Source organism: Melitaea cinxia, chromosome 10 (assembly GCF_905220565.1).
Source record: "Melitaea cinxia chromosome 10, ilMelCinx1.1, whole genome shotgun sequence".
NCBI lineage: Eukaryota > Metazoa > Arthropoda > Insecta > Lepidoptera > Nymphalidae > Melitaea > Melitaea cinxia.
The window spans coordinates 10,104,742-10,131,514 of NC_059403.1; the positions used below are offsets into that span (position 1 = coordinate 10,104,742).

Here is a 26,773-nt window from a genome sequence, read left to right on the forward strand (position 1 = left end):
CTTTATAACATTTCCATATTTATTTTAGGTTTCTTTGTAGTCACGATAGTATATGTTACGAGCTTATGAAACAACTTTTCCTTTTGTATTCCATTGACTATGAAATTATTATTATTGTGCATAATATGTACATTTTTACAGTATACACGTAGCTGTCAAGCTGTCATGTTAGAAAATATGTAAAATTTGAACATTTTAATTTTATACATGCTTTCCAACGTGATATGTCGAGATCTCCGAGGGTTTAAAATCAAGACCTTTAAAATAAACCAAATTAAACAAATATAGGATTATATTCAGAGAAACATTAAAAATCCAACATTACAAACATTGGAATAATTTCCAATAGTTTGAGTACAGACTTGTCTTACATGGGGATCTAGATGGATAAGTAGTAAACCAGCTATGTCTATAATCCCATTTGTCCTAATTTATAAGGTTCGGCACGTATTCTAAACCGCTATGATTCTATATTCATCTCATAATACCTCAAACCTTGTTAATGAATTAGCGCAACCGACACACATAGTTAAAATTAAAATATAGTATTTTTGTATTGACGCAGAATATCAAATTAATTCGTATCACACAAATCATCTCTTACATAATGCAAATAAGTTATTTTTTTTAAGTTGTAAAAAGACAGTTAAAAAAAGGGTATAAATTAGTTGGTATTATCCCAAATTACTTAAAACGTCTAAGGCATCTTTACGAAAACTTACTGTAGTTTCTTAATTTATTACATCATATATATACATAATTTCGACATAATCATTTATTGATAAAGTAACATTTCTGGTCAAGTAAAAAAATTAAATAGTAACACAACTTCCGATGATGGGGCTCTTAGCCAGAATTACCAATATGGGCTTAATGTTACATCTATTATGTGCATGAATATGTACATTCAAAGACACTACCAACTTATTATCTATTCTATTTGTTATGTATTCATGTCTCCTTAAATGTACATGATTAGGTGATTCGGCAACAATATATAAACATTTTTAGGTTACATTATTATATATAGACTTAAAATTTGATAAAAAGCGTCAAACTACACAAGATTTCGATTTGTAAATCCGCCCTAATACATATCACAATTTGTTCATACACATTTGAATCGATATAATAAAACAAGTACTGTGAAGACATTATTGGCTAAACAAAAATAAACAAGTATTACTTTTGCTGCTATTGTTAAGTATAGTAAAATATCATTTTAGAAAGTGTTAAAAACTAGTTATTTTTAAGAGATGAACACTGTGAATTTTTGCTGTGAAATTGCAAGTACTACAAAAAATTATTAAATTCTAGTTTACTTGTCAAATGTGTATGTATTTAGATAATAGTGGTATTTTATATAGTTTCATTTTCTTTTGTTAACTTCCACTCAAGCATGACACAAACACCAAATTTTATATAAAAGTTCTATCGAATCGCATCACGTAATCTTATAAGTCTAAGTAGTACTATTATTTATGAATATTTATAAAAATGTTTTAACTTTGCCGAATACCAATCGATAAAACAGCGGCACTTAAGAGTAAAAATGTTGGCAAAGCCAGCATGCATCTGTATTATTTTAACTAAACCAACCAAATGATATTAAATAAGAAAAAAGTTATGATCAAGACTTTAACTAAATATTAAGAAGGCCATCTCACGCTTTCAACTGAATATGCTCAGGAATTACATAAATTATAAACATTAATGACACTGCTATTTTCGTCTATAAGCCATCCTTTTACTTTCATATAAAGATCGTCGTGAATGCTATTATTGCAACGGCTTTGCACTATGAATGTGAATAAAATAAATATAATTATTAGTACTAAACTTTTATACTTTTGCTAGCAGGACTATTGCAAGACCATATCATTATTATTATAAAGTGGTTCCAACCACATATTACGAGGAAAGCACTAAAAAAAGTCAAATATTGGTGTTATGGCTTAGATAGAGGTTATAAGGCTATTTATTATTCCTGGTGTTCACCCAGTAGTAAAATACATTTTCATATAGTTTTGCTCATAAGATAAATTACATTATTTTTTCATTTATTATAAATTTTACATTAGCTTTGTCGAATGACACCACCACTTGCATCATATTTTGTACAAATTACATTTTTGGTAAAAAAACGACACTTCCGTATAAAAATATAATATATGATTAGAATTCCCACCGGACTGAGAGAAATATGTTATTACCATAATGAAGTCAATATTTAAATATTTAATTTATACGAGAACCTATTGAAATATTTCATCATTCAAATTATATAAATAAAAAATCAAATTAAATCTTTTCATTAAATATTCACATTTATATAAAACATATGCTGTAGTTTTCACATTAACATACATTACTGTTTGAAAATATGAAAATATTAACCCACAATGGAACACCAATACGTACACCAAGAAAAAGCGTCGCCCCACGTCGTCGTATAAAAAACGACTACTGCAGGAAAATTGTTCAAAACTGTTACTATATTAAATCTATCGCTTTTCTGTAATCTATACGTAAATTACCAAAGAGACAGAAACAGTGCGAAAAACCATAACGTAAAGAGAAAAAATACAGTTAGTATACAGTGGGCGAATCGACAGACATTTAGCGATGGCGACACAATTTCTTGCGACAATCTCAAACAACGAAGCACGGGTCACGAAGGGCTGCGGATCGTCGGCGACAGAGCGTACTGCTATAAAGTGTATTTTACTGGGTGCGGGGCCAGCGCCAGCGCGGCTCAGTTGTATATCTTGATGGCCTTCTCGAGGTAGTTGACGCGCGAGCGCTTGGGCGTCTTGTTGATGTGCTCCAGGCCCAGCCACGGCCGCCCCGTCGCGTCTGGCAGCGACAGATCTTTATTACATTTTAGCGCGAGTTCCGGCGGCGCCGAGGACACGCCAAACTATTTATTATTTCGTTTATACGATGTGATTTTTAATACTTTTTTTAGAGAAATATTTACCTTTATGCCCTCATTAAACCATTTTACCATTTAGAAAATGGCTATTATTATAATATACATTTTTATATATTTTCGAACGCAAAAATGTTTTGAATCGAACTGCTAAATTCTGAAATTAGCGTTAAACAGTGTCTATGAATACATTATATGATTTGCATACTCACTTGCATTGGTGTTTGGTCTAAAATCGTTTATATTCATTATTGCTCCTTCACTTATGTGGTTAGGTCTGCCATTAGTTACTATAGCAAAATTGTACTGAAACAATTAAAAAACCAAACTTAGCTCATAATATCAATAAACAATTACAATTATATATTTATCAATAGCAAATACGCAAGTTTTTAGTTTTTGTTTTGTAGCTTTTAAAAATTGCAAGCCGTTGTATAATCACTTGCTCTGATTAGGTCTGATTTAGGTTAATACTGTCATATTAGTGTCAATTAATTGACAATGCAATGTAACTATAGTGCGTTCAACGAGCAGAGATACCAAATGTAAACAAACCAAATGCGAGGTCATTCAACTATGCAGGGTTTTGTAACTTTTTTTTTTTACTTACACAAATTTTTAAAATGTAAAATATATTTATATTTTGATAATTACTGAATTAAATATAATTATGTATATAAGATTTGATACTTCTTAAATAATAATTATCGAAATATAAAAATCACCTCGCGCGTTTCAGGTCACGGAATGAAATAAAAATAAATAATACAAAATCAAAGGTCTGCGGTCCGATTGTTTTCAAGGCCAGTTAAAATATCGTTCGACCTTGCAGAGAGACGTGCAACAGATAGCAAACAAACAAGATAGAAAGAGATAGACTACATTTTGTTTGTTCCGTCATTGCTACGAAAAAATGATGGGCTTTGTTTACATTTGGTATCTCTTCTCGTTGAACAGACTTTAAATAGTACATTACGTATATTTATAATTTCATTGGAGTATAAAAAAATTACAAGTATAAAGAGAGCATGATAACCTTTTCCCATTCCTTGTCCGGTATGTCGAGTTTCTGCTGCAGACGATCCTTGAGCGCCTGGAAGGGCTCGTGGTGCTTCACGCGCGTGTAGAACGGAATGCCGAAGGTCGCGTACACTTGTTTGTGGAAATGCGCGCACGGTACTAGTATCTCGTCCTCCTTAAAAATTATTCAATATACAAGTATTCTTTGAATGAGTTTACCTTTTTACCTTTACTAAATATTTTTTTTAATATTAAACAAAGTTTAAACATTACGATTTCAAAATGGAACTTAATCTTTCGTTATTCATACTTTCAACAACGTTTCTAAATAAATGTTAACAAAAATTATTAATTTTATAGTTATCACCCTCACGGATATTGAGCACTAACCTTCAACAATTTTTTTTTTTTATTTAAAATGTATTTATTTTTTAATTTCAGTACTGAACAAAACTAATTTGCGACCCCTACTCGATACGTAAAATGACCCGACTCAGACACCGCGCACTCAATAATCCTTCTCGACCTTAGCTTAAACCTACTACTAACTACCTACCTACATTCCGTTTTTTTAAGAAGAGTCTTATTTGGTAAACAAACCCCTATCAATCATAATTCACGTTTTTCCCACATTTATCACTCACTTTCACAACACATTAGCTTACGGACATTTGTAAAACTCCATTTACTATTTATTTCACTAAAAACAAATATCAATTTACCATTTTAAACACATTAAAACTACTAAAATACGAATTCCGAAAGTACACATAACTAATATTTTTGAATATGACATTTCAATATATTTTTTTAAAAGGCAAATAGGGCTGTGGTCATAATATTTTTAGAGGTGAATGAGTATAAGTGAATGAACAGCATGAGAGATAAAATAGGCCATGTTCTTTACCTATATTTTAAATTTTCACGAATTATAATTTCTTAAATAATGTTACCGTAAAGCGATTTGTTATTAATTTGTTTTTTGTTATTGTTTTCTTTTTCTTTTTTTTTTACGTTGAGCGCAAAAAAAAAATGCTTACAAAATATTGTAAATGTCAAACTTTTATGGTAAAGTGTTCATTGTAAAGGTTTTATTTTACAATATGAATATTTCTGAATATCAATTTCACCCTGAACATTTTTAACGCTATCCCATATAATATTAAAGTATACCACATAGCAATGCCATAAAAGTTTACTGTAGTTCACAAGAAAAAAATTTGAGACTTTAGGATGAGACTTAGGATTACCCAATGAGAGCTTCGTGAAGAACAATGATATTATTCCTTTTTTTTTAGATGTTAGAGAGTGTGCCGCCGGCGGAAGGTTTTTTATTCATAGTAAATACCATATAATGTGACAATAATATTAATAGGGTCGACTTTTTTTTTCTAGACACAGGCAGCCCATTTTGTTGTAAATTTTATTTTTAACGAAATATAAATTTGTTGCCTTTTATGCTCGATGCTCGATATTTATATTTATTTATTTTTTTAGAATTCTGTACCTCCACTAATTCTTAGCAAAAATATTCAATATATTATTAGGTTTTGAAATAATTTTAGCAATATGTTAGCGTTAAATATTTGAACATAAAATAAATTTTATATTCATCTATGGCGTATTAATATTGTTCATTCATTTGCTCTTTGTGTCACTTTACTATACTTAATAATAGCTGAATATTGCTCTATTGTCTGTGGTTGGAAGTACGTCATATTTGTTCACTTTTTAAGACTATTCCAAAAAAATAGAATATACAATACATCTTACATTAAAGCACGTCACCATCAAATATTAATTTATACCTGTAAGTTAATCTCATCCCGAGGAATTTCTTCTATTCTATACAGTCTGGGCGGCGATATGGTCACCTGATCCAGCGTGAGCTCGGGGTCTGGACCGGGTAGTACTTTATGACAAGATACTTCCACGATTCGTAATCTAAGAAGAAATATAAAATAAGCTTTTGTAATATAGTGTAACAGCTATGAAGGGCACATATTCTACCACTGAGCAAGTCTTTACAGTACTTTGATCTAAGATTAAGAACTTAATATGCTGTGTTGACAACCACTCTGTTGTAGTGGTACGAGAAGGTGCCTAAACATCAGCGGTTACATTTCCTGTCCGGGCACCTGTCCTTGTCTTCTTGGGTCTCTCCACCGTGCTTCAGAGATTGTCATGACATGTCAAGTTATCAGTTCCAGTTATTATCATAGACACCTGATAACCATCACTACTCGTAGTATATATATACTCATAGAATATGAGTATGTGGTGGTGGATAAAGCTCTGATCCTACTCAGTTCTCGTATATGGAGAAAATGGCCTATGCCCAGCAATGGGATGTTACATGTGGCTGTATCATTCAATCAAATTTCGCTGCCCCTATATGGATCGACAGACATACTATTCTTGCAAATATCTTTATAAATTAATGCACATTTATATAATAAACAAAACCATTACCTTCCAGAACCCTCTGGAGACATTTCTACAACTTTTGCAGCCTCTTCTAAAATATCCGCTACTTTACCACCTTTATTAGGATATAAAATTAATTCTTTATCTTCTTTATAATTCGGGCCAACCTGAAATTTCAAACAAAGTAATTTTATGTCGTGTCTAACTTATTAGTATTTCAACAAACAAACATATGTATATAATATATAAACTTACCCATAAACATTTAAATTGTTTTTTGTTGTCTAATTCATTAACTTTAATAGATAAAATCTGATAAAACAATTTCTTAGGGCACTTTGGTTTACAGTACACTAGCAAATCCTTAAGTATTCCATCATAAGAGTATCTGAGAGGCAGTCCTGGAGTATCTTTGTAACTGAAATAAAAGATTATGGCTTTCATAAATTAAAAGAACATAATAACTATGTTTCCTCTTTGTAGAAATAGTAAAATAGACATTGAGTCATAATTATTCATGTCCAGTTTCTAGCTTTTTGACATAAAACCCTAATTTATTTAATAAAATAAAATAGTCTTAAATACTCTTCATAGCATTAATTATGTACCAGAAAAAATGCTGTCAAACTAGATCCAGCCATTCGGGTATGATTTGGACAAAAAGAAATATCAATCATTATTGTTATTTAGAGATAAAATTGTCATGACCTATAATTTCAATGTCATTTATATGTAAAGATGAAAAACTACTTACTTTTGACACTTGAAAAATTGTATTAAGAAAGGATCTACATTAAGCCGTTGTCCGACCGCCCGCGCCATCTGATCGTAACGCATTTGCATGGACAACTCCATTGTAAACCTGTGAATTGAAGCAGATCAATGTTATAAAATTTGTAACTACAAACTAATAATAATTATATTTAAAGAGACTACCTTAATATTAGTTGTCTTTATTATAATAAAATATTTTAAAATTTAAGTTAAATTTTTGTAATAAAAATTTAATTTAAAAATGACTGTATTCCGCTACCTTTTTAATATTGTCTAAATCAGTAATAAATTAAGTCTATGAAGGAATGCGACAATTACATTTTTTTTAGAATAGAGGCATCAGGTGTAGAGGTATTGTAGGCGAACGGCGTATGAGCTACGGTAATCACTAATATCATCAGGTTGGCCGTATCTTGTTTGCTGACTTAGTCGTACAAAAAAAATTAAAAACCCAATTAAGTACTTTTAACCATATTCGTGGTATCAAAGTTATTTCATTGGAATAATAGGCTTGGTAGGCTACGATCAAAATCTCGGACATTTATTACATTTTATATAATAATAAAAAAGTAAAAATTATACGGCCAATGGTTTGTGGTTGGTTTTGTGGCTGTTACGCTGGCGGTTGCGGGTTCGATCCCTGCACATGACAAACATTTGTATTGACCATGTGGATGTTTGTCGTTGTCTGGGTGTTTGTGCTGTCTTTGTGAGTCTACCCACTATGCCTCGGAAAGCACGTTAAGCCGTCGGTCCCAGTTGTTATCATATACATCTGATAGCGATCGTTACTCATAGTAGGATATATATCCCCGCCAACTCACATTGGAGCAGCGTGGTGGATTAAGCTCGGATCCTTTTCCTACATGATTAAAGAAGCCTATGGCCAGTAGTGGGCATTACAGGCTGAAGTGATAAAAATTATAACACGCAACGTCGTAAGCGAAATTTGACTCAATAATACAATAAAATGTACTCCATCAGGTGAGCCATATGCTGTTTGCCGACCTATTTTATGTAAAAAAAAAACCACAGACCCGGGGTCGTTGGGCACGGTCTTGTCGACGAACTGCACCTCGACCTTGTAGAATATGTACTTGAAATAGTCCTGGCACGTGGGCAGCTCCAGCTCCTCGTGCCGGTTGTCGGCGCGCTCGAACACGATGATGTCGCCGTCCATCAGCTCGTCCAATACCTGGCCGCGTGCACACGACTCAACCCGAGCGACGGCACGATTTACGATGCCGCGGAACGGAATGGAAGCGTTTTTGTCATTGAATCCCTTGTTGGGCTTAGGTAAGAGGCATTCTAAATACATCGAATGAAATTGAAAAAGCTCAGCGTGTAAAAATGGAACGTGTTCCAGTGAGATTAGCTTTTATTATATTTTTTTATAAACGATTAAAAAAAACATATCGCGTTATACGAATATAATATATATTTCAGATAATATATAATATAGATTTTTGAGTAACAAAAAAAAAAATTTAACTTCCATTCCATTGTATACCGCAGTAATGTAAATCGAGACTTTAGCCAAAATAAGGCGGATAGAACCAGTTCATGCCGAATGATACATTATAACTACATTATATCGCTATTGTTTTAAAAGTAACGTACATAATTTGTAAAATAAATTAAATTTTTAAATTAATATATGTATTCATCTTATAATAGAATGGCCGATAATAATCTAAATAGACATTGTGTTTTATTAGTAAACCTTATAGATAAAAATTAAAATCTAGAGAATATTATGGTTTTATTTCAAATAATTTAAAACTATAATTTTAAAAATATTAAATAATCAAATAATTTTCACTTAAATAAATGATTTTATTTGTTATTAGTTTATGTACTGAATTATGAATTATAGAAGTAGTATTCTAAGAAATAAGAAGTTTCTAAAATGTAATGAGAAAACTTTTCATACAGATTTTAGGCTGATTGATAAAGCAATTTATGTGGCAATTTATGTGTGCACTTTAGTTATTATTGCGTATTATTAAGTATATGCAAGGTATTTAACATCAGCCATACCAATATAATTAAACTAAAATGTATCAATGTTCAATTTTTTTTTAAATTATATACCATACCTCAGGCATCTGGTTAGGTAGGCTAGAATCAGTTAATTCTAACAAAAATGAACATTAGCCTATGCAAAAGTATAGCCAAATGAAATTTAACATTATCTAATATGAAGAATAATGTTGAAATTTATTTGGCATTTTAGTACCAGTTACTAACCACAATATTTATATGGCCTTATCAAACAAAAAATTATAATGGAGCAAAATATGTGATAGAAATACTATTAAGTATTTATTTTTATCTAAGTTATTTTAGAACTTTATTGGATAAAAGAATTAACTGCAGGTTTATTAAACAACTTCTATATCTACAATTTAAATTATTTTGATAAAAAAAAATGTCCTTAAATCTAGAAAAAGGTTTGACAGAGTACAACTGATAAATAATACCTTTTCCAGGGGATCATTGTAGTTGTTGATTTTCTCGACAAAGTCTGGTTTGATTTCTTCATAGAGGACAAGTGGTGTGTCAGGTGGAAAACCTTGTATAGAGTAAATTATATTATTTTTTCTGTCTTTTTAACAGATAAATGTAGATAGAAATATAAAATAATACCTTAAAGCCATTTTTCTTTGTATGAGTAAGTATTGATAAAATTAACAAGCTTAAAAATAATACATTCATTTTATTGTAATAAAAAAAAATGTATTTATAAGCCTCTTGCCAAAAGTACTTGTTATGGGTATGTATGATGTTAAGGGTATCTTATGGTGGCACAACTCACCAGCTCGTTTATTAAGTATCGGTATGAGGTCAGTTGGTTTGCTAGCTATGGGCAGGTAGTGATGGCCGCAGTAGTGAATTCGCTTCTGCTTAGGGTCGTAGTACTTGAAGAAGAGGACCACGTCGTTTTCCTTGTCGAACGGTGGGAGTGCGCTGAAGCCGGAGTCAGGGGGTAACATTTCCAAGAAAATGTTCCATGGATTCATATTCTCTGATATATCCGCTATAGTCTTGCTTTGATCGTTAACCAGGTCAAGGCATGTCGGTCTACATGTCTAAAAGTTATTTTCAAATTAACATTTAATAGGTAAATTTAAATCTACTATGTACATTTTTCTACAAAATGGAAATAATAGCTGTCTCACTCAAAAGTATAATGATACTACCTTTTTGTGTATATGAGAGCAATGTTATCGTTTGGAATAGAGCAAATATATATAACTAGCTTAGTATAATCTTACAAAATATGTAACAAAAATCGAAGCGGCAGTTATTGTAATAAATATACATCTGTATATTTCGTGTAGTCGTGTTCTTCGCCAGTAGCCTACGGTTACGATAGCGCGCCGTCCCGGTAGTGGACGTGCAGCAGACGCACCTGGTTGGAGCGCGCGGAGAAGGGCCAGGGCCGCAGCTGGCGCAGCGGGTAGCGGAAGCTGTCGGCCAGCGTGTCCAGCAGCTCGGCCACGGTGGCCTGCTTGCGCACGCGGAACACGCGGTAGTGCGCGCGCTCGGGGTCGTACAGGTCGTTGCCCTGGTGGCCGTCGAACGCCTCCTCCAGCACCACGTTCACGTTCATGTACAGGTGCGCCTCGTTGCGCTCCTTGCGCCGGATCTGAGGAACAGTCGTCGCTGTTGAAGGCGCTGGCTCGCGAGCGTAACGGGGACGGGGCGGGGTTGTTAAACACTGACGGAGATTTTTAACGCACACTTACCGTGATATCAATTAATTTTAAGTTTTTATTTTTATACGGTGGCAAACAAGCGTACGATCCGCGTGATAGTAAAGAGGCGTCCATAAATTACGTGAGGTGTTTTTTTAAATTATTTGTCCCAAACTGGTGAGATGTCGTGAGATTTTATTCAACCCCCTCCCCCAACCCCCAATCTCACGTGAGATTTTTCAAAATGTGGGTTTCTTACGTAAACGCGTTGGATTGTTATTGTAAAAAGAAAAACATTGCTTCGTGCTTTTATTTACAACTAGTTAAGAGCCATTTCACAAAAATCGGTAACAATCCGCGAAATTGTAATATTTTGACGTCGTTAATCTCAGTGTTGGATGCAATAATGTAATTTATATTCTTGAAATATAATAGAGCAACCTTTGTTGTAGTCCATAGTCAGATCAGAATTTTGATTTATATTATGTGTATAAAATTATTAACCTTTTCATCAGCCTCCTCCCTGGGTAAACGGTCGCAATGTATACTTTGAAGTCCTACTTTTCAATAACCTCTACATTGAAACCATTTTAAAAAAATATCATAATGTGGAATATAATTTTGTTGTCCACTATCATAGATTTTTATTCCATTTGTATCTCTATTAAACGATAAAAAAAAATTAAAGTTACGAATATTTTCCAAATAAGTACAATTTTAAAAGCGATATTTCTCTTAGAAAACTAAGAAATTTTAACGAACTATCTTCATCAAAGTAAACTTACATCATTAAGGAATACAAAAAAAATAATTAAAAGATGTAATTATTTTTAATACATTTTATATTAAATAATAAAAAGATAGTATATATTGCCACGCATCAAGCCCGGTAAATCAGTCGAGCGCTAGCGCTCTTAGAGGTAAGGTCCACGCCAAATTCTGCGCAGCCGTCTCTTTCGCTCACACGCGCCAAGCGCCTGTTGTTATAGCGGATAAAACGAATTTGATACTTTCATAATAAAATATAAATAAAATAAACATATTACGAAAATGACTGTAAAATAATATAATGATAATTTCTGTAAACAAATGTATAATTTAATTTTCTTTTCTCACACTATCAATACAAATAGGCATTTCAATCTGTTTGTCTTGTTATTTGTTAATTAATATGTTTGTCGGTGTCGATGTCATTAAATGCTTTTTTATTCATATCGTAAATATTAGATTCATTCGTAAACTGAAAAAACTAAATCAATTTAAAAAAAATTGTTTCATAAAATTGATTTTTTTAATTTTATTTTAAATTTATTGACTGTTGTTATATAACATACTTGAAATTTTTAACAAATTAATTATGTAAAAAACATTTTATACCATAGTTATAATTTTTATTATACATCAGAAAATGATCACGATGGTCTTTTGGTTGTCACACTATACGTACTAGCACAAAGATTGCGCGGCTCGTACGATTCGCGCGATGCGACCAAATTTACCTAAACTTGCAGAGCGTAAAATTGTGAAATGGCTCTTAAGACTAGTTAAATTGAGCTAGTATTTGGTATAAAACAAATATAATGGTTTGACAGTCAGTCGATGTATAACGTCAAAGTATTAATGAAACTATTTTCTCTCGAATGAATTATTGAATGATCTTAATCGTATTACGATTACGCTTAAGATTAAATCTTAAGCATGTACAATCTGGATTAAATGGACCAAAATAGTATATTTTTTTTTGTTTCAATCAGGAAAAAATTGCGTGATATTTGCCGAGGTCCCCTCTCTCCAAGAAAGATTAGATGAGATTTGATTCGACCCCCCCCCCCCCCCCCTTAAACATGTCACGTATTTTATGAACGCCCCCTAAGCAGATATTGTAATCTATGGATGGACGGCTGCAACAACTGCTTGTTGCCGATCTTCCCTAGGAGCTCGGGCTTACATTACTCATCAGAGGAACAGAACACTCCTTGAGTGATTTTCTGTAATATTAAACAACTTACTCTATCGGGGTACTCCAAATTTTGAGCAAGATATCTCTGCAGTGCCCTAAATCAATAAGGATTTTTTTTTTACTTAAAGCTAATTACCTAAATTTATTTCCAACTTAAGAACTAAATATTTACAGATAATTATGGTACAAATCATGTCCGCGTGGAATTGTGCCAAGTATGCTGGCAGCATTTCCCTGTTGTATCGCTATGCTGCTTTACTGTGCAAAAAATGCACTGGCCCTCTTGTCACCAATAGAGGCAATGCGGCGAGGAGTTATCTCATTTAAAAAATTTTTAGCACTGCTACTCCAAGGTCCAAGTGTTTCGAATGCAAACGGCACAAAGATTTAATTTGGAATTAGTGACGAATATTTGTGCTATTTAGTCGTTTCTGCTTTTTCCGCTGCGGCTTCCGCTTTTAAGACTATTACCCTGACATGAGACGGAGCAAAGAAATTAGGTTCACAGTTAACTACGTACGGTTTCAATTCTTTTTTCCTCCGCTAATCTTTCGCTAAGCTCCGTCGGTATGTCTGCCTGCGTGACTTCCTGTAAAACAGTCTTCAGCTGGGAATCTCTGTAATGAAAAAATATTTCGAATATAATTATTGTAGCCTCACACGATATTTTAGTATTAAAATAATAACATCAAGATCCCAAAAGTCATCTCAGCATAGGTTCAAAATCAATAATAACAAAACGCGCACAACATACAATCTCGCTAAATGTTGATGACAGTATGAGATAAAGTTCTATCATTTGTATAACTAGCGACCCGCCGCGGCTTCACACGGATGCAATGTTGATACTAAATATAAAATATAAAATAAATATTTCCAGTGTAAGCGCAAAAAAATGTGTTTATTAACGGCATCACATTAGGAACCTCTAAAACTATAAGTGTTCTTCTACTATATTATGAATGTATTATACACATAAATCTTCCTCTGGAATCACTCTATTTATTAAAGAAAACCGGATCAAAATCCGTTTCGTAGTTTTAAAGATCTAAGCATACAGACAGCGGGAAGCGCTTTGTTTTATACTATGTAATGATAAAGAAATACTTGCTAGTTACAACTTTATCTTTCTTTAAAAACCAATGTCTTTAGTAAAAACTAGCTGTGCCCGCAACTTCGTCCGCGTAGAATTTAACAATAAGTTATTGTTCAGTTTGTAGAGATATAAAATCAATGAATTTTTTAAATAAAAGTAGCCTAAGTTACACCTTATTACAAAAGATATCTGCCAGTGAAATTCCCGTCAAAATCGGTTGAGCCGTTTCAGAGATTAGCCGGAACAAACAAACAGACAGACAGATAAAAATTGTAAAAAATGTATATGTACCGTGTATACATCCATATGCATTTAGTAAAAAGCCCTTATATAAATAGACACTCAAATTTTATTTATTTGTATGTATAGATTTTATTTGTATAAATCAGTGCCTCGTGTGGCAAATGATATAAGTCAAAATATAATTCATTCAGATATGCCTCTTTCGTGATTTTAACATGAACATTATCAGAAAAAAAATAACGATTTTGAGAGTTAAAGAAAAGGAGAGTGAGTTCAAATGTCGTCTATGATTGGCCGGAAACAATACAAAATAATTCCAGAACCCATATGTGCAATAATTCTCGGAATAGTTGACTATCTGATAACTTTTAAGTTTGAGCGCTGTACGCCAATTTAACATTTTTTAAATACTTTATACCACAGAGTTATACCTTTTTGTAAATTGTATGAGATGTAGATGTTTTTAAAATAAAGTTTCACAAGGTTACCATACATTTTTTTAAACCAGCTTTTTGTTTTTGTACCTATTTTTTAGTCTAATTTTTTTGTTGTTGTTGATAATTCTCGAGTATCATTTTAATTAGGAAGACTTACGTATTCTAAACTATCTTGAACAAAAAATAACAATAAAATAAAAAAGAGATATGGTGAAATTTAATATTTAGCTTACGTGGATGATATTTTCACCACATTTTGAAAAAAAGCATTACTCAAGAACTACAAAGCCTAGGACTATAAATTTTAGTATTTTTGTTCGATAATAAGTCTCACTACCCCCCATAACCCGTTGGTCTACTACTTATGGGACACCCTGTATATTCATATATGTCAAGTTGTATCCCTTTATTAGTAATCAATTGCTCTAAACCGTCCCGTAAAGCCCTAAATCAGTCCAATCTTAATGGACATCTGGAAAAACAAGAGCTAGTTTTTCAGTCAGATCCCAGCTTCAAATTCCCCTCCATAGATACAATACTCCCCTCCAACACGTTCGAGGCGTCCCTGCATTACTATAATGCTCCAGATCCCAAAGCATAACACCAATTTTCTACTTAATTCCTTCACTGTATGTGCTGCGACTCTTTGGAACAAACTTGTTAAAACAATGCGACAATTAAAGCACTTCAATAAACAACTTTAAGAATAGCTTGAGGAATCACCTGGAATATTTTCCAGTCACTTCTAGTGTTTAAGACCTAGAATATGTATTTATTATTTTTGTTTTCGTGTTGGATAGTCCATTTACCAAGCGAACCACTGCATATATGTGCAACAGTGCAGTCGGCGACGCATGCTCACCGGATGTAGACGAGCATGTAGGCGTTGGTGCAGTGGCGCACGGTGAGCGCCATGTCCTCGTCGTGGCCGCCGTAGTTGTACTCGATGGCCTCCTGCTTCGTGCAGCGCGACACCACGTCGTCGTCGAACTTGCACCACTACAAACAATCAAATTTTACTATAATGCACTCCGTCTCATCTGAGGCGATTAAAATGAGAAAGTATTCCAAATTCCTCCTAGATGAACTTGTGCAAAAGGTGCATACTCCTTCCGATAAATAGTTACCATGCAGACGAAAAGGAGAAAGGGGGTGAACCGTAAAGGCCTACTCGTAAAATAATATTAAACTCGCAATTCCTCAGTCACTTTTTTTTTAGCCTTTACCATGGTGTCTGCAACGTCAGAATATATTATCTGATTTTCAATGTCATAAAAAAGTAAACCACGTAAAGGTAAAAGTACTGATGTACTGTAAAGTATTTTGTTTAATTTGACGACTTTCAAGAAATAAACCATGTATATGATTGTGCATAAACGAGTATATTGATGACCGACACGAGATACAAAGAAAGTATCTTTAAGAGCGCAAAATTTGCTTAACGCGTAACACGTATACAGTCCGAAAAAGAGACACACCTTTCCGTCGCCCTTGGGGTTGATGAAGACGACGTAGTGGCCGCCGTGGTTGTCGCCCGAGTGCACGAGCACGGCGTGCAATGTGTAGTCGGCCGGCGTCTCCGGCTTCTCCTGCAGGTACGCGTCCAGGTTGATGTGCTCGTAGAACTCGAACCTGGGGAATGGGTAGTTAGCGTTAAACTACAGTGACACACGCTAAGAAAAACTTGAAAGATAATTCTGTACGGCTGATGAGAAGTATGTAATGGAAACTTAAACTTGTGTTATCTAATCTGTTCAAAAGACTGATCTACTAATCAACCAATATAGATCTGACACATGATGCATTATTTTTCACAGAATAACCCGCCACCCGTGACCATGGTGCCAGCGACGACAGCGCGATCGGGAGTTTAAAAACATTAGTCTCAGCAAGTCCAATAGAATAAAAAGTGTTCATAGTGACCGTGAAAGTTTTAAAAGTTAAAGTAGATCAGGCGGAGGTACCTGTCGTTGAACTTGACGGAGCTGTCGGTGATGGGGTCGTACTGGAAGCGCATGAGGTGCAGGTGCAGCACGGGCGGGAAGGTGGCGAAGATCACGCCCTTCTCCGCCTCCTGCAGCCCGTGCTCGCCCGCGTCGTACTTGTTCTCGCCGTCCAGCGTCTCCGTGCTGATGTAGTCCTTGAACGACTCGTCGACTGCGGGAGTCACAACGTTACTACGTACGTATTGTTATCGGCACCGATACTGAGCTTAACCTTTAACTTTACTTCAATATTTTACGGCAATGCATATAGATAGTTAAGGAGAAGTAAATACTTTTAAATACATATAATTTATTTTTAGGTTAGCAAGTTGATATAGTTTGTATTGTGTGTATATTTGTGTTTGCTTTTTCTGCTCTGGGGGTTGCGAGTTTGAGTTTTTTTGCATTCCCGGAGTTTGGGTGTGATATATCTGTTTATTTATATATATAAGTATTATACGTATCGTATTTATCCCGGCTGTTACCTATAACACAAATGTTAAGTTGCTTACCGTAAGAACAGATGTCCTTGTAGTTTTTTTAGATATTTATATTTATTTATATTTTTGTACTGTAAAAAAAACTATTTTGTTTGCGACCGCTGCACTTATACGCAATGCGATCCCCACTCCACCGGCCGCGAACGCACAATATCGATGCCGTTACCTATGCATAGGACAAAATTCCTCTAACTATATTCTTAATTTGTTTTTTTAACTTCTAAGCTATTAATTTCAAAATAAACAATTTTGGTTTGCCCTTCTATAGAGAGACGAATTGTTATCCTAAAGGCTAACAATATAAATAACAAGTTCAATTAATTTGTTTAGTAACTGATATTTCAAAGAGATGAGATTAGAAATGAGATCATCCGCGAGAGAACGAAAGTAACTGACATAGCCCGCACAATTAGCAAGTTGAAACGGCAATGGGCTGGTACAGCTGTCTTGCATGACCGATGGCCGTTGGAGCAGACGTCTCCTGGAGTGTAGACCGCATCTTGGCAAACGCAATGTGGGACGTCATTCGGCCCGTTGGACCGACGATCTACGTAAGATTGCCGGTGTAGGCTGGATGTGGATTGCGAAAAACCGAAATGTCTGGCACGGACTTGGGTAAGCTTATGGTCAGCAGTGGACTGCAATAGGCTGAACTGACTGACTAACTGTGTTGTATGATAAATACAGTGATATTTTAGATCATTATCACTCCAAATGTAGAATTATTAGAAAAGAACAAGAAACTATATCAATATCCTTAATAGATTAGAATATTAAGAATTATTAAGCTGGCTAATAAAATAGTTTTGAATTATACTGTTTTTTGTTTTCTTAATATTTTATTTTATAATAACATTACTTATGAAATTGCATTTTTTTATCAAAGAGAAGCCAAATAGTTTAACACAATCTAAACTTGTATAAGACCAAAGATAACCCAAAAGTGGGTAAAACTTCCACAAGAATTAGACATATTGTGCTTCTAAGATAAAAATATTACCATCACCTCTTTTATTCCCCAGCCAAATAAATATTAATAAAAAAAAGTACTAAAACAGAACTGTTTCTGTAACCTTATACATACATATGATTATTATAGTCTATACTAGTCATATTAAAACTTTCTTATATATATACATAAATAAACGTTTAAAACACACATACACACACGGTCATCTGCTCTAGTGTTCCGGATATCCGTATCCGCGGATATCCGCGGGAAAAATGAGATCCGTATTCGTATCCGTCACTTTTCTAGCGGATCTCTTACGGATCTTTTATTAATTTTCAAATTCAGTTGACAGGATAAAATGCTGCATAATAACTTAGATTATGTGATTAAGTAGTGTAATTTAAAAAAAATCCACTTCAGAGTATTTTTTTCTTTCTTAAAATCAAATATTTGGCACCTTTAATACTAAACATATATTCTAGTAAGTTACCATACTAATAGTATAGAACTCCAAGATACTAAATCAACTATCTTATTAGATCACTATTACACATAGAAAGTTATGACTTTATTTTTATAAATATACTAGCTGACCCGGCGAACTTCGTATCGCCTAACACAAACTTTATCGTACGGTATTAAAGTTCAAATTGACTTTTAAGTATTATCACAAATCTTTTGTATGAGAGTATAGAAAAGTGTTTTTAGTATTTTTAGGAAATTTAAAATCTTTTTTTTTAGAATTTTTCTCTCCGTAAGAACCATCCTCGTACCTCAAGGAATATTTAAAAAAAAGACTCTCTCGAGTTCTCGAGTTTTGCGCTTAGCAACACATTCAGCGACTCATTTTTTTTTATAAATATAAGAAAATGAAAAACAAATAACTTTTTTATTGAAACAACTTTTTCGGATTTTATCGAAGTACCTGGACCTGGTTGCTAAATAATTGTTTCTCGCAAACGAAAATAAAACCGAACAATTATAAAAGTAGTTATCAGATCTTGATCAAATTTAAATGCTTTCGATTAAAACAAGAATCATAAAAAATATTTTTAAACAATAAGCTGCTACTGCCCTCTAGTGGATAACATAGCTCAGTACGTTATACGATAGCTCAAACCGAAGTAGTTTCTAATAACGTTAAAGAGAAAATAAGTGACAACAACGACGCGTACGCACCGTCACATAAATACGCGACATCAAAGATTACTCATCATATCTCGATTAAATTTAAATTTAACTACAAGACAAACACTTTGATTAAAACAAAAATTATTAAAATCGGTGAAAAGTTATGCGGTATGATACAAACGTAAATCATAAAATACGTATTATTAAGATAAAACTCGAAAAGTACTTGTTAAATTTTAATGGGGCCACGTGACGCGTACCACCTTTCGATTAAAAAAAGAATCATCGAAATCGGTCCATTGATTAAAAAGTTATGAGGTAGCGTATATAAAAAAATACAGATGAATAGAGAATCTCCTCCTTTTTTGGAAGACGGTTAACAAAAAAAATACGTGCGCAATGAAAGTTGAAACCTGTCCTACCCATCGTTACGGCGGGCGTGATTTCAACTATCGTTTTCAGATCACGCGCCGACACCGATTGCGCGAGTAAATAAAGATCCGTATCCGTATCCGTATCTGCGGATCTTGACACTAAATATCCGTATCCGGATCCGTGTCCGTGGATATACAATTTTGACGATCCAGCACATCACTAATTTGCTCCTAAGGTAGGTAAGTTATTGCATGTTTTAGGTAACAGCAGGCTCGTATATACAATATGTAATATGTATATTATCTTTTATAATAATTGTACATGTATTGTAATATCTACATATAGAATAATATGCAAACAATCATAGATTATAGTTCGCGTCATGTAAAAAGAACGTTGGCCTTGAAGCTGCGCAGAAGCGATTTATCGGTTTATTTGGTGGTATGGGGTAGGGGGACGGGAGTGTTTGTCACGTGTCGCATGCTTGCCGGTGTGCTATTGGTTGGACAGTTCGACGTCGACTCAAAATATTATCGCGCACAAAAGTTTTAAATTACAAAATTCTCTATTTACTATTTATTTCACTAAAAAACAAATATCAATTTATCATTTTAAACACATAAAAACTATTAAGATACGAATATCGAGAGTACAGATAATTAATATTTTTGAATACGACATTTCAATAACTAAAAAATTTGTTATTGCTTTTGTTTAAACAAAAATTGTAATTTTGTAAAGTGATAATTATTATACTTATTTAGTCCGAATTATTCGCACTTGTATTTCTAGTATTTTTTAATGTACCTACCAATAACCATTATACGAAGCCGCGAGTGAAAGCCTAATTAAAAAATAAAACAGTAGTACTTTTGTACGCGAGTATACTCATGCGCAAACGCACCCCCTCCAGTTTCTTTCAGCGTTCTTTTTACATGACGCGAACTACACCTTACGCTTTAAACTATATATATTAATGTTGCACTCACTGTTTTTCTTTCCTTTTATGTTCAGTTGTATATCATAAAAAGTTTCAACTCTTGTGCTAGACACATTGACATTTTTGCACTTTATGTATGAAGTCATTTTGCCTTCAAACAAGCGGGGAACAGTGCCTTCAACACATGTACCTTTCATTTTACTTTCTAGTTTGTCTAAAAGTACCTGAAACCATCATTTTTCAAAGTATGATTATTTTATATTTTATTAATCACAAATACAGTTATATCCTTAAAATGGCTTACCCGCAAAAATTCCTGAACATCATGTTGCATAAATGAATCAAGTGTTTCCCACCCAAAACTTTTTGTAAGTTTTTTTGTGCCAACAGGTTTATCCGAAAACTGTAACTCATAGAAAACTCTTTGAAGGGCCAATGCGACTGATCTGAAGAGAAGAATACATTTTAGTAATTATTTTTACTTCAAATTTATAAATGTTGTTTCCGTAAAACACATTGTGAGAATATTAAAAATAATTCATACTACAAATTGAGAAGTTATTTGTTTAACAATTTGTTTGGCCGTAAGCAAAATTATTACAATCCATTTTAAAAAAAGAACTTTTAAAACTAAATAGTTTATTTGGTAGGATTATAGGATATAAATCAACAGGAAGTGACTGGACCAGTACACAAAAATATTGATAAATCGCTCAAGTAATATAATTTATGATAATCAGCAGAGAATATGTAGTTTATTATATAAATGTTCTTTATATACCTAGTACTATCATCCGACTCTGTAGGCATTTTGTAGACAGCCTTTCTTAACTGGTTCGTAAAGTATAGTGTTTGCAACAAAGAATTCATGTAGCAAGTTGCTCCTTGATTTTTCAATCCTGTAAATTCAAATTTTATTTAAAATATTAATGCTTAATGTCACATTCAATATTAATTACCATTTATACTATATTATTACTATAGATTTATTTTATGGAAAAATTTTCTGAATTTTTATAATGAATTCTGAATATTTAAATAAATGTATTTGTGTGTATGATGTGACATGTGACGTATGTGTAGTTCTAAATAAAGTGCTAACAACATATAATTAAAATTTATGAGAAATAATAAAACAAAGATTATCTTATTGACAAAAGATGTATGTATTACTTATTTAAAAATGTCTTACAGATGTAGAAAAGTCTAAATAAACACTTACCGACATAGCCGGTATGCTTCTTAGAATCCCACGAAACTCCATGGGGCGCCTCAGCAGTAACATGAACTTCTAAAGTAATTGTGTCATCCTTTACATAACCTTTTTCAGGATCTAACACGTCGTTCCATGACATAAAATGCGAAAACCCCCAATCATTCTCCTTACTGTAAAAATGATTACATAATAGAAAAATAATGTGGAGATAAATCAAATTTGAAATCATTATAAGCCAGTTTTCTTACAGACCTATAAAACAAATGTTGAATTTTCCTATAAAATGTTTCGACTTCTGGTTTATGAGAGATCAGTCTTAACTCAGCCATTGCATAACAAGACCAGCTAGACGACTCACTTTCCCCATTACACTGTAGGAAGAAACCCAGCGATTTCTGTTGTTGACGGTCAGGAGAGGGGGCCTGTCGTGGCATGACCATGATCTTCCATGGAAGGTTACGAACATAGCATGGTGGTGAAAGCACGGAGTCCTTAAGATTTCTGAAGTTGGGAACCGTGAACCGAAAAGTGGCCTCTGACCTTGCCTCATCATCTTCCATTTCAGCATCCAGACAAGCCAGCTGTAAATAATTGGTTAATTAATAAATAAATATCATAATACATTACATATTTTTAATATCTTTGTGGTCATTATTAAATTCTTCTCCTACATGGAGAAAGATGCATAGACGCATAGGCCCAGCTTTGGGATGTTACAAACTGAATCGTGAATCATTAAATAGTAATTGCAGTGTGGGACTCCCGTTGGACCAACAATCTACGTAAGATTGCCGGTGTAGGCTGGATGAGGATTGCAGAAAACTGGGATATCTGGCGCGAACTTGGGGAGGCCTATGTCCAGCAGTGGACTGCAATAGGCTGAACTGACTTAATTTTCCTGTCTTATCATCTAATTAAGTATCAAAGTATAATTTTAATATATTTAAACAATCTTTGTTTAATTATTAAAGTAATTAGTTGAGCATAACATAAAAATGATAATAGACTTACAGCCATATCAGTTGATGATGTCTCTTGGTTCTTCATAACATCACTTATGACTACACCTCCATTGGGTCCTTTCATTAAATCTTCAACCCAAATCTTATCTTCAACGGCATCAACAGTTTCAACTGAAACAATTTTACTTTCCATTGAATTATTGTTAAAAATTAAAGTTATTATTTAGAATATGACCTCATATATACTGTATATTTTAAGAATTTTAGTTAAAATTTTACATAGTATTAATATCTCGATGCATCTATTGTTTCGATGACAGTAATTTTGAAATTCTTGGATAATTTGACAACTGCCATAGTAATCCTTTTAAAATAGCTGGCAGTTTTTAAAAATAACTACAAATACTTTTTTTGTTTTTTGTTCACAGGCAAATATTTATGTAATAATTGTTTTTACATTTTTTTTTTTCATATAATTTAAAAACAACAATGTATAATAACTGAGTTTTTAGTTAAGAAAAAAGTTATCGATACAATAAACATAAAAAAATAATGTATTTGTGTATGTATGTATGTATCTATGAATGTTTGTATGTGTGTATATGTGTATGTATGTATGCAAGGTTGTATCTGTTTATGTATGTTTATATTTTTATGTTATATATTATATGAATTTATTTGCTCATGTATATACTAAGCCTACTAACTTTACTTTATATTTCCTCCCTTTTTTGTCTTCTTTATCTGAATTTTTACTAATACCCAATTTTGCACACCTACAAACCTCTGCTCTTGTACGTCCCTAAAGTTGGCTGGTAGAGAATGCTTTTAGTATTAAGCCCGCTTTTTGTACAATTCTTTAATGTATTGTGCAATAAAGTATCTATACATATAATAAAATGGTAGGAAAGTCAAAACTGTCCATTTAATTTTTTTTTAAAGAATATTTGGGGTGTGATCTACAATCGATACCGAAGTCAAAAATATAGTTTTTAGAATTTTTGTCTGTTTGTCTGTATGTATGTCCGGGATAAACTCAAAAAGTATTGCATAGATTTACTTTAAATTTGGCAGAATATTATTAAGAATTCAGGTCAACATTTAGGCTACATGATATCACGCTATCACCTACGGCGAACGAGCAGTGAACCTTTAATTCTTCAACGCATTCTGTAACAACGTGTAATCTAACGACGCATATTTGAACGTTGTTGTTATTATGTTAATAACCATGCTATAAGCTAGCTTCATACTATAAATAAAGTCATTCTATAGTATATTTAGTATCAGCATTGCACCCGTGCAAAGCCGGGGCAGGTCGCTAGTTAATAAATAATAAATAAATAAAAAATGTAACAAAAATCATATTTATATTTCAAATTGTTGCTGTAAACAATAAAGAAGACATAAACATGTGACTGCAAATTTTTATCAAGATTTTTTTATCTCTCTACCTACATAATCAAATAAATTGAATGTATGAATACACAACAATTTGTGACAATGCCTATTGATATTAATATTAAAATAACATTCATATTAATTATAAATATTTAGAGATATTTTTATTACAACCTGTAAGATTTTAATTTCATATTATAATTATTCAGTTTGTGCAGTCTTTGTGGGTCTCCCCCCTTGCCTCGGAGAGCATGTTAAGCCGTCGGTCCCTGTTGTTATCATGCACACCTGATAGCGATTGTTACTCATAGTAGGGAATATATCCACAAACCCGCATTGGAGCAGCGTAGTGGATTAAGCTCTGATCCTTCTCCTTGCATGGGGAAAGAGGCCTATGCCCAATAGTGGGATATTACAGGCTGAAGCGAAGCGATTATAGTTATTCAAATAAAGAAAACCATGCCAGCTTTGTATTCATACCTACTGAAGCATACTTTAACTGGTTTGTTGATGTTGAAACCTGTCATTAATATAGTAAGTTAGTTCTGTAATATATTTTGATCAGTTTATTTCAACTCTCTTTACTCCTTTTTTCTCAGAATGTCAATGTTAATGTGATTTTGTCAGTCTATACAAAACTGTCATAATTTTGTTGGATTCTAATATGGGTACTGATATTTAAAACACATGCTTCTTGAATTATCTTTAAGTTAGAAAAAAAAAAGGTTCTAAATTTAGAATTGAACAACTTGCACTTTTTTGACAAAGGAAATTTTTTGATTCATTTAAAAAGTGGACAGCTTAATATCAAACAAAACTTATATAATTATCTAATACCTATAAATTAAAAGTAAGCACAAAGAAATACATACATTATATACGATAAAAATTTAGGTTAATTGTGAAATCAACAAAATGAGAAATAACGAAATAGATAAAGCAAAGAAACGAAACATTAGATGTCACGATGTCATAACAAATAAGCCAATTAAGAATAGATTCATGTCAAAGAATGGTACATTATAGTTGCAGTGAGGCATTTGAAGGTTGGAAGATGATAATAAACGAACTTTTCGATTTTCACAAAATAGGAATCAACAACATACCTTCTTGAGTTTCCATTTCTTCGACTTGGTTCACATTAGGGTCGTGCTGCGGCCTGTCAGGAGCAGGCGTGTGATTCATGTTAGCCGGGCGCGCCACCGGGGACTGTCGCCCACAACTTTTTGAGATTTCCTAAATCAATTGCTCACTTTAGCCAACCATTACTTGCACGAATCATATATCTGTCTATTGCACTTTACCTACCTTTAATGCCAAGGGATTATTCCCTTTGGGCTTTCTAAATATTCGCTGAACGAATTTCAACGGACCTTTCTCATCAACTCGAACACTCTGCGCACCTGGATTTTTATTTTTCTTAGAAGATAAGGTGTTAATTTTCGAAGAGTGTTTACTAGCGGCGCGGCCGATGTCTGCAAATTTCAACAAGAGCTCGACAGCAGTGAACGCTAATTGCACATTCCTAATCTAACAATCATTGCCAGAATTACATTGATAGCGCTATATTTCGGCGAAGTACAAAATTTCACTATTGTTTCCGACTTAATATATATTTTCGTAAAAATAAACAAAATGGTGGACGTCTAATTTAATTTCTGGCTTCGAATGTGTGGCCCGGTTTGATCGACGAATGCACCATTTTATCATTCTCTCACATTCACTGTAGTGATGTCCAAAAAAAAGTATGCCGATTTTTAAAAACCGATTTAGTTTCTATTTTGTACTCTCTCCTACCTCTACGATAAATATATCTAATTATATACCTAATTATTATAATTGGTGTTTGAAAGATATGAGGCAGTGACAAACTGGAATATCGTGATTGGAGATAAACAAATTTAGCAGGTGAATGAGTTTGTGTATTTGGGTTCAAAGTTTACAAGAGATGGAAAGTGTGAGAGTGATATTGAAAGAAGAGTGAATGCAGGAAACAGGATGAATAGAGCTTTGCACTCATTTATAAGCAGTCGGAAGGTGTCTAACAAGGCTCATTTGGCTGTGCATGAGGGGGTGTTGGTTCCGACACTCATGTACAGAAGTGAAAATTGGGTATGGCAGAAGAAACATGAAAGCAGAATATATGCAGTTGAGATGAGAGCGTTAAGAAGTATGATAGGAATTAAACTGAGTGACAGGATAAGAAATAGTGAGATAAGGAAACATTGTGGTCTGAAAGAAGATTTAGTCATAAAAATTGAGACAGGTATGCTCAGATGGTTTGGTCATGTCGAGAGAATGAGTTAAGAACGATTGACGAAAAAAGGCGAGTGTGAATAGAAGGGTTGGAAGGGGTAGACCTAGGCGGACGTTTCGAGACCAAATAAGGGACATCTTGAAAAAAGGCCAGGTTAAGAGTACCATAAACCGAAGAGCATATATGATGTGTATAATGAAAGTAGACAAATGAAAGAAGTATATAAGGATCGCAGCAATATAAACAAACCGGTAACAACGCTATCGCTCGGCAATAGCAATTTCTCGGAAATAGCTTGGATCAGTCACTCCACCGATCCGCATATTGTACGAGGGCGAGCGGCCTGTGTTGGTAAACAAGTCCGGAACAACACGACTGATAAAATACTTACATATGAAAGGTAACGCCATCTTTTAGTAAATTTAACGTGGCAGATATCTTTTGCAGCAAAAAACAATTCGGCA

At 33.4% G+C, this 26,773-nt stretch overlaps 1 protein-coding gene across 1 annotated transcript; it reads right to left on the minus strand.

The window, feature by feature from the left end:
- Positions 1–274: 274 nt before the first annotated feature.
- Positions 275–25,787, minus strand: LOC123656912 (ubiquitin carboxyl-terminal hydrolase 7-like). The gene is made up of 23 exons (XM_045592524.1): positions 25,361–25,787; positions 25,159–25,288; positions 22,701–22,822; positions 21,942–22,270; positions 21,696–21,859; positions 21,255–21,372; positions 20,778–20,919; positions 20,523–20,697; positions 16,555–16,747; positions 16,069–16,222; positions 15,453–15,589; positions 13,335–13,431; positions 10,569–10,805; positions 9,972–10,245; positions 9,637–9,728; positions 8,191–8,348; positions 7,134–7,241; positions 6,635–6,797; positions 6,425–6,546; positions 5,761–5,896; positions 3,969–4,127; positions 3,145–3,238; positions 275–2,871 (listed from the first exon to the last, which is right to left on the minus strand). The coding sequence occupies exons 2-23, from the start codon at positions 25,235–25,237 to the stop codon at positions 2,756–2,758; spliced, it is 3,369 nt and encodes a 1,122-aa protein (XP_045448480.1). The 5' UTR covers positions 25,238–25,288; positions 25,361–25,787; the 3' UTR covers positions 275–2,755.
- Between the last annotated feature and the right edge of the window lie 986 nt (positions 25,788–26,773).

Coding starts and splice junctions, on each gene's coding strand:
- LOC123656912 (XM_045592524.1), bottom strand. CDS start 25,237: ATGAATCACACGCCTGCTCCTGACAGGCCGCAGCACGACCCTAATGTG. Junction 20,698..20,777: donor ATGTTCAGGAATTTTTGCGG/GTAAGCCATTTT, acceptor TGATGGTTTCAG/GTACTTTTAGACAAACTAGA. Junction 4,128..5,760: donor GGGATGAGATTAACTTACAG/GTATAAATTAAT, acceptor ATAATTTTTAAG/GAGGACGAGATACTAGTACC.